Source organism: Sander lucioperca, chromosome 9 (genome assembly GCF_008315115.2).
Source record: "Sander lucioperca isolate FBNREF2018 chromosome 9, SLUC_FBN_1.2, whole genome shotgun sequence".
NCBI classification, from domain to species: Eukaryota; Metazoa; Chordata; class Actinopteri; order Perciformes; family Percidae; genus Sander; species Sander lucioperca.
In genome coordinates this window covers 23,035,536-23,044,923 of record NC_050181.1, presented here as the reverse complement: position 1 = coordinate 23,044,923, position 9,388 = coordinate 23,035,536, and the positions used below count along the sequence as shown (strand labels likewise).

General features: G+C 42.2%; 1 protein-coding gene across 3 annotated transcripts in view; it reads left to right on the top strand.

The window, feature by feature from the left end:
• tmem68 (transmembrane protein 68) overlaps positions 1-8,556 on the top strand; it is a 12,915-nt gene extending 4,359 nt beyond the window's left edge. For 2 of the 3 annotated variants that reach the window (XM_031291059.2, XM_031291058.2), the window contains exons 4-9: positions 1,206-1,305; positions 2,296-2,463; positions 4,588-4,781; positions 5,210-5,270; positions 7,616-7,755; positions 8,139-8,556. In XM_031291059.2, coding sequence (XP_031146919.1) covers positions 1,206-1,305; positions 2,296-2,463; positions 4,588-4,781; positions 5,210-5,270; positions 7,616-7,755; positions 8,139-8,243 — 768 coding nt within the window. In that variant the 3' untranslated portion in view covers positions 8,244-8,556. Of the gene's footprint in view, positions 1-1,205; positions 1,306-2,295; positions 2,464-4,587; positions 4,782-5,209; positions 5,271-5,966; positions 6,104-7,615; positions 7,756-8,138 lie in introns of those variants that run through there. The other variant, XM_031291060.2, reaches the window with a different exon arrangement.
• Positions 8,557-9,388: the final 832 nt, after the last annotated feature.

Genomic DNA, 9,388 nt, shown 5'->3' with positions numbered 1-9,388 from the left:
GCTGTATGAAAACTGCTGTTCACATATTGATGTTAGAAGTTTGATGAATATATTACAGCAGTTGACATAATTAGAAAAGGCTAATGAAGTTGCCAATGTGTTTTAAATGAAGCCTGTTACTAAGGACAATACATGAAATGCTGTACATGTGTGTTTCTATAGTGGACCAATGCACCTGAAATTATTTTAGTTGATACATTTTATTCTTTAACAATAAAGGATCATGTTTGTTCCTCTTCCATGTGCATTTTATTTGGCATTCTTAGCACACAATTTGTGTTGTCAAGTAAACTGGGATTATAATTTGGGAGAATTGTACAATTTAAAGAACATATCCTTATTGTACAATCCTCCCAAATTATAGACTTAGTTCACTGGACCAGTAACTATAGTGTTGTAGGCTACTCCATTCATGTAACATAACATAATTCAATGGCTTTTGACCTTATATTTAGCTTGGGGGAAATAACTGATTAATATACTGTTACATTCATGTTTACAGTGTGCATGGAATGTATAACTTATCTTTATAGTTTCTAGATTTTAGAGTCCAATTTCTTCAGTGTCTTTCTTTTCTATGTCCATATATACGAGGGAGCAAAGCATATAATATGTAAAGAAGGTAACTTGGCCTCTGTAAAAAAAAAAAAAAAAAAAAAAAAAAATTAAAAAAGCGTGGCAGATAATAGCAGACTGACTGAATGATAGTCTAAAAATATACATTTACGAACTACTGCGCTTAACTGAAACCATTCAATGAGTCACTCATTTGCAAAAACAAACAGTTGTACACTTTGCATTAAAAGCGAGCAGTGGAAGTTAATATGACTTAGGTAATTTATATTTTAGCCCATGAGAGAGAGGGAGAAACCATGTATTTACGCATCAAATTCTAGCATTGTAGAAAATTGATCTTCATGGTAAATTTCCTGAGAAAGCCGTGAACGCGCATCTATCCGAATTACTTCAGCCTGGCTTGACCTAGTCGCTCCTCCTCATCCTGGCTTGGCCTTCGTGAAACGCACCAAGCCAGGATGCACTGATTAGACTAGGTCAAGCCTCGCTTTACCGGTTATCCTGGATTTATAAATTCTGCTTTTGTGAAACAGCCCCCAGGTTGTCAAAAAATGTGTTGCTGTTGTCCTGTCCTGTCTTGTCCTTGAGTCACTCCAAACCATATCTTGTCTGATGTTTCCTTCTAACAGAGGAAGAATCAGCTGAGGGAAGCTTACTGCAACAACCTGTGGGATGGAGCCAGGAAGACCCTGGCGACTCTGTGGGACGGACACGGAGCCATATGGCATGGTAAGACACCACGGGCTTCTTTTATTGAATATTTGTTTCATCTTTTTAGATTGTGTCCCTATAGAAAGCATTTATAAAACTGTTAACACCATAAAAGAAAATCAAAAGGAGAAAGAAGAAAGAGAAAGAAAGAAACATTCTGAGGAAGGCTTATGTGGAAAAAAATGCTGCGTGGCCAGAGAGAGATAGATAGATAGTACATGTGCAGTAAGTAATACGTCTTTTGCCATATACTGTACACAAGCCTTGCCGTAGAAATGTGTTGTTTGTGTTCATCAATGTAGTATTTTTTTCAGTTTGTTACAGTTTCGGGGCACTGACCTGTGAGAATGCCCAAATAAACCTCTGATGTGTATTTACTTGCAGCTTCCTCTTGCTGTTTTTGTCCCTGAGCCATATATATATATATATATACCTTATAGTTTCTGTGCTTGCTCGTTTTTATATGAATAGTTAGTTAGTTAGTTAGTTAGTTGTCCACAATGTAGAAAATTGCCTTTGGCTTCCCCACACAGCATTTAAAATGCAGGACAATGAATGACGACAGACATCGACAAAATGTTTTTGTGAAAAATTTTATGTGAACATAAAAACAGATGAATAGAAAACATAACCAAATACAGAAACACGCTTCAAAAATATGAATCATGTTTTCCTTTCACATTATTTTCCCCCCTTGAAAATACACTCCATCATAATGTGCATCCTGTTTTATTGTATATAATAATACAGAGTTATTTGTATTGGTTTTTGTTGCATTGTTTAAATGAGTTTGGGTTTTTGGTTGTGTTTTGTGTATGTCTTTGTTTTCTCACTGCAGCTTTTAAATGTTAAACATGTGTTGTCAAATTAGTGAATATGCTTTCCTCATTTGCTTGTGTTTTGTCTATTTGCATGTGTTTGCATGTGTTCCTAGGGCCACAGTACTTTGCACAGTGCATTTCTAATGTATTAACATGTATGCGCCATGTGCTCTGACCCGTGTACCAGGTTATGAGATCCATGGGATGGAGAAGATCCCTGACAAAGGACCAGCACTGATAGTGTACTATCATGGAGCCATTCCCATTGACTACTATTACTTTCTGGCCAATGTTATCATTCAGAAGGGACGGCCCTGTCACTCTGTAGCTGACTACTTCCTCTTTAAGGTCCCAGGTACTACACACACACACATGAATGCATGCACTACTAACCTCCACAAGTACTGCTGATCTCATTATATGTGCAGTCTATGTTTTTGTTTACTTTTCATTTGGTTGTTTTAAAGGTCCCATGGCATGAAAATTTCACTTTTATGAGGATTTTTAACATTAAAGTGCCCATATTATGAAAAAATCACTTTTTCTGGGATTTGGGGTGTTATTTTGTGTCTCTCGTACTTCCACACGCATACAAACTTTAAAAACAAACAAACATCCATGCTGTTTTGAGTGAGATACGGTTTCTGAATGTGTCCTCCTTTCAGTCTCCGGGTGAGCTGTTCAAAATCTGCACGGCTTTCTACGTCACTAGCCGAGACGAGTGGCCTAGGGGGCTAACCGTTAGCATGCTAGCGCTAACATGCTAGCTCGTTCTCAATGGCAAAACACTGCTACAACATAATAATAATAAATAAATTGTATAGAACTACTTACATGTCCCTGTTCTACAGGTATTCCACGCAAAGTTGGAAGTGCGCCCTCGTTTAGAAGAAGTCTCCTGGCTAATCCTGCCTTGTACAGGCCGAAGTTGGAGCTAGCTCATGTAATCCTTACCTAGCTACTGCGCATGTGCGACTGACAACAAAGGTGTTACAGAAGTTAAGAGGTCTCACTCTGTAGCTAAAACAGAAACGTGACAGCGTGTGAAAGGAGGAGCTGCAGCAATGTGCAGTAGAACAAAAATATGGTGTTTTTTGGAAATTAAACCATGTAAACCTATTCTGATACAACCTCAAGTTACAATTATGAACCTATAAATGAGCATAATATGGCCACTTTAATATGAATTCCCCCAGCCTTTCTATGGTCCCCCAGTGGCTAGACGGACTGATCAGTCGGGTCCCTGAGATCCAAAAAAATGCCTCAAAACACACTGAGGCGACGCCGACTTGAGCATACGTTCTGCGCGTGCGCGAAACGTAATACATCTCCATAGCAACAGGCGGCGCTGCTCTGAATTGTTTCCCAGAAAATGAAAACCGGCAGCTGATTGGACGAACGCGTCACATGGGTCTTTTTTCTCCGGAAATTCACAGCCAGACTGTCATGGCGGCTTGTTCAGAATACGATCTCATATTGGACTAAAATAGTTCACCGAAACGTGTTTCTGAAAACATTTTAAGCGAGAAATAGGCCGTGCAGTTTCTGAATCTGTCTTCATTTCAGATCAACAAAGGTCAGTTTAAAAGATTTTCGTCAGATTTTGAGCGGCTCATCTGCTCGCCATTTCCGGGTGAGTCCCGACTGCCCTGTCTCCGACTGAACGTGTCAGGTCGGCCAAAATGAAGGCCGACGGTTCCTCCGACGGACGACGGCACGGAATACACCGAACGGACTCGAGTCACTGACCTCGCCAGACGGTCCGACGGCCGATAATCGTCTCTGTGTGTCAGCGCCCTTAGAGAAAATGAAAGCTCAGATGGGCCAATCTGGAATCTCCTCCTTATGACGTCATAAGGGGAAAGTTTACCTCCCCTTTCTCTGCTTTGCCCGACGCCCACAGCTGCCCAGAGAATTTGGCCCGCCCATGAGAAAGAGAGAGACATCATGGCTTGCAAACAAGCGAAGCATGGCAGTTGGTCAAGGTTTTATGTTGTAATGGAAATAAAAAAAATTAAATAGAGGGAATAAACATCACTCCACCAAATACAAAAATTGGGGCTGCACGATATGAGCAAAATATGCGATAATATTGTTGAATATCGCGATAACGATATTACTTGCGATAAATAAACAGATGTTAAAGTGTGCTCAGTTCTGCATTTGTGCTGCATTCAGTATTCTGCTAAAATACAAACAAATTGCTCGTTGAATTTAAAACCAATGAAAGGAAATTATTTCCAACATTCTTTTAATGAACTAATTGAACATTGAATTGAATATAAAAGGCACCACTAAAAAAACAGTGACAGTGCAGTTTCCTACTGGTATTTTCTTGCAACTAACACAAACAATCTTGGAGTTTCTTTCGCAATGTGTTTATTGCTCCAGTTGATATCGCGATGGCGATTAAAAAAATATATTTAGTGCGCAGCCCTAACAAAACTAGAGTCTGACTATGTGTAACTGTACCCTCCAGGTTTCAAGTTACTGTTGGAGGTGTTCAGTGTGATCCACGGTCCTCAGGAAGAGTGTGTGCGGGCTCTGAGGAATGGTCACCTGTTGGGGATTTCTCCAGGAGGAGTGCGGGAGGCTCTGTTCAGTGATGAGACCTACCCTCTTCTCTGGGGCAAACGCAAAGGCTTCGCCCAGGTCGCCATCGACGCTCAAGTGGTGCGTTGTTGTTCCTAAAATCTACTCACTGTCCGTGCTTTTGTTAAAGTTTAGCTTTGACTGCATGACATTGTAGATTACATTCACATTATAAATTCCAATTAATGTTACATTACAGTGTGTCCCAATACACTTGCAGATACAGCATGCATACAATTCATACATGTTTACATTTTTTTGGGATGCATGGTCTATCCCCTTCTGTAAATCTTTACGAAAATGTACATTATTGGATGTAGAATTTCTATTATTTATTGTTTTTCCTCTTTGCACAGGACATGCATTAACATTGTTCATGTGTCAAATGATTTTTTTATTTTCACATATTAACAAGACACACATCCGTTTTATTAGTTCCTTTCACGTGAATTCTGCACTGTAGAAAGCCGTCTCTAATCCTCTCTTTCTCTTGCTCTCTTTTCTTTCAGCCAATAATTCCGATGTTTACTCAGAATCTGAGGGAAGGCTTCAGATCTCTGGGAACACTCAGTAAGTGTAGAAGAAAGTTAAAATCACTGATGGACACACACCTTGAAGTTCACAAAGGAGACACACACACACACACACACACACACACTGCTGCTGCTCCTCTGTCTGAGCTCTTGGCCCATCTTACCAAAAAGCCCATTCTGCTCTGATTGGTCAGCTGCCCCACTCTGTTGTGATTGGTCAACCAAATTCAAACGAGCCTTTGGGCTGGCTGTGCTTGCTCAGGCAGCACCTATGGCCAGCGCACATGAAAAACGGGGCTGGCATTCTCAAATAAGTGACATTACTAAGGCCGGCTACACACTGGATGCGTGGCATTTTTAATTTTTTTATTTCGGCTCCCATGTTAACAGGTTAGAGCTTGCACACTGCCTGTGTGACACGCACGTCTCAGGTGCACTAAAACACACTAAAGGACAGGAAAATCCAAAACAAGCATATTAGGGGCTCTATAAAGATGTCCTGCACATTCCAAAGAACCTCAGTCTCCTCAGCAAATGAAGACGAGTTTGGCCCTTTTTATACAGGACACCCATGTTGTCTGGCCAGTCCAGTTTAATGTTGAGATGAACGCCCAGGTATCTGTACGCTCCCACCCTCTCGATATCTAATCCCTGGATGTTCACCGGTTTAGTCCGGTGGGGGGGTCTTCCTGTGGAAGTCTATCACCATCTCCTTTGTCTTGCTGTCGTTTAGGTGAAGGTGGTTTGAACTCGCACCGGTCGACACAGTCCTCGATGACCTCCCCGTATACCCGTTTGTTCCCTTCTGATACACATCCAACGATGGCTGTATCATCAGAGAACTTCTGGAGGTGACAGTTGCCCGTGTTATGTCTGAAATCTGATGTGTACATGGTAAACAGCAAAGAAGAGAGAACCGTACCCTTCGGGGGCCCCCTGCTGCAAACCAGAACATCAGACACACAGTCCTGAAGCCTCGCATACTGTGGTCTGTTGGTGAGATAGTCAATGGTCCACACAGTCGGGTGGCAGTTAGTCTCGCTTTGCCAGACCTTCCTCTACAACGCTGCGGAGGAGGGTCTGGCTAGTCCACACAGCATTCCGGGATGGGAGAAAAACGTGCTCTGATTTATTGGCATTTCTTTAAACCAATCACAATCGTCTTGGGCGGTGCTAAGCGCTGGACGGAGCCAAGGTGCCGTTGGAAAATAGCCTCGGGAAGGAACTTGTTTTGGTGGAACATGTGTACGTTCAAAAGTTGTTTTAGTCGTGCAACAGAAAACTCAGATTGGACAGATAGTCTAGCTAGCTGTCTGGATTTACCCTGCAGAGATCTGAAGAGCAGTTAACCATAGTCCTCAGAAATCCACCGGAGTTTAAAATGTCAACACAAAGAAAGCGGAAGGTAACGGACATCCAGCCGTAAAGAGGTGCATCCGGCGGAATATCCGGCAGCACCGGAGCAATCCCGGAAGTGGAACGTTGTGGATATAGACTAGATGGCAGTCTACTCCTGCTCCTTCTAGCACTGATGGCTGTATTGTAATGAAGGAAAGAAAAGTAAAAAAACATTACCTTCACAGTGCTCCCAATGTTCTTAAGGTGTGAGAGGGATCTGTGCTGTAGGTAGATGACTGCGTCATCCTCCCCAATGACTGGTTAATCAGCAAATTCAGGCACATGGCAGTATAAAGCTGTCTTTTTAAAAAGTGTCCCTCCCAGTATTGAGACGGAGCGGAGACTGACAGAACACACAATGCACCGTGATCAGCTGTTTGTCCGCGAAGGGACGAGAGGCAGATGTGCATTCCATTTACCTCGGAAGCGGGAGCTGGGAATTACGTCACACTCGAGTTGACTGTGTTTCGAGTAAAACAAGTCAGATTTCACAGTGGGATTTGCTCTATCCAGGTTAGCCATTGTTAGCAATACTAGTTGATAACAGCGCATTAGCTGTTTTTTGTGTGCATACAAACAGCGTAACAATATGTCCACAGAGAGAAGATGGACACTACTGTGTGTACGACGGATTTAATGAGACACAAATAAGACGGAAGTGCTAATAAACTGTATATTACTACAGCTTTCACTGCTGTTGATGCACGGAGCGGCCATGTTGGATTCCGAGGGCGGCTTGCTCGGGGTACTGTGAGGTTCTCCGACTTCCCAAGTCGGAAATCGGACTTCAGGGGGCGTGTTTCCGACTTAGAACTCAGAAGTTCCGACTTCCAAGTACAAATGGAATGCACAGAGAGAGCGAGAGAGAGAGAGAGACTCTTATATCTAATGTTAAATTTGACTGCGGGTCTACAGTTTTATCTCAGTCCTCTCTAAATGTCTCCATGTAACGTGCTCTCTCTCTCTCTGACTCTTTTTATTCAGGATTTTTCCGCTGGATGTACGAGAGGTTTCGCCTCCCTGTTGCTCCTGTTTATGGTGGATTTCCTGTGAAGTTCCGCACCTTCCTCGGTGATCCCATCCCATATGACCCCAACGTAAACGCTGCAGAGCTGGCAGAGAAGGTAAAAGCTGCTGGGAGAGCTTTCTTTTTCGTTCTTGCTTTCTTCTTTGCTTTCTTTCTTGCTTGCCTGCTCTCTTTTTTTTTTTTTAACACAACAGTCCATTTGGTTTGAAAATCCATTCCTGTATTTTTTAAATACCGTGGTATTTGTCGTAATAATGACATTGTTGATTTTATGTTACATAGTTTAAAGTCTCACAGGTGTAACGTAGGAAAAAATATTGGTCCGCACAGTGGCAGCTACCATGAGTTGCCAGTGTAACTTACCATTTTGAAGGGTCCTATCACCACTCTTCTAAATGTGGTAAGGTTTTGCGGGGCGTCCTGCGGGATGTTTGTAACACTGTGAGCTGTTTGTTCATACGCAGTGCTGTCGCTCCGCAGGTGCAGCAGGCAGTTCAGTCTCTGATAGACCAGCACCAGCAGATCCCAGGGAACATCCTGAGAGCCTTGTTGGAGAGATTTCACACCAAACACAAAGACCACTAACACAGCAGCAGTTCAGCAACAGAGACAGACTACCCAGTATGTGAGCAAAACAAGGCGTCCCATTGGCTCAGATGGTTACAGTGTGCACAGGTTTGGTTGGCCTAGCATGTTGGAACATTTGCACAGCTTTCTTCACCGCTTCCAAACAACACCGACTGCAGCTGCTGAGCTCCCTTTTGTTACATACATGTTGTTTGTATCGCACGTTTCTGATTTGTTTCCATGTGTGCATTGACTCCCTTTTTTATCTGATGAACTCTTTAAAGATATACTTCCTGAAGTTGTGATATTGGACTCGACAATAATCACACCTCAAAAAAACGATGAATTCAAAGATAATAATTTTTTTAATACACACGTGTACAATATCAAATTTCTTGTGTTCAGATTGTCTTTAAGTCTTTTAATGATGCTAGTACAGTGCCCGTTTGGAACTGGCCGATTGCATGCATGTGGTTTTGCTGCTTGTAGAATTCATCAAAACCAAATTGTACCCCAAAATTACTTACAACAAAACAACATGCATGCAACAACAAAGCATGTTACCTAATGAACCTGTAAAAGTGCGTCGGCCCTCAGTAATGAACGTCCCAGTTATGTAAACAGTTTTAGTCCTTTCACTAAACTTAGTTCTCTTACTATAGTACCTTTTTAACTGACTAATCTTAGTACTGTAAACTGCCAGCAACAGGCAGATGTGGTGTCCAAATACTTTTTGCCTTTATGGTCATTCATTCATTCATCCTTTATTTATACTCGAGAGATCATTGAGGAGCGGCGCGGTGCTCGTTTACAATTAAAGCTATAGTGCGTAGTTTCAGTCTCCCCCATGAGGAATTCTAAGTAATGACAACACTGTCGGCGTGTCCACATGATACAAGCCTTTCAAGACCGCGCTTCCTCCACGCAGTTGTTAGTAGCCGAGGAGGACACGGAGGACATTATCTTCACCTGAGTTTTTGCGCAGGAAAGTCACCGGACGACACCAATCTTCTGAACATAGCCATACTGAGAAACACAGAGAGAGCTGTGTGGAGCTGATAGTCTTAATTAGATTTGTATCAACTCGTTTGGCAATGGCTTGAATGTAACGGACGTTCATTAATATCAAAAGGTTACGCACTAAAGCTTTAAATCGAGTCTAT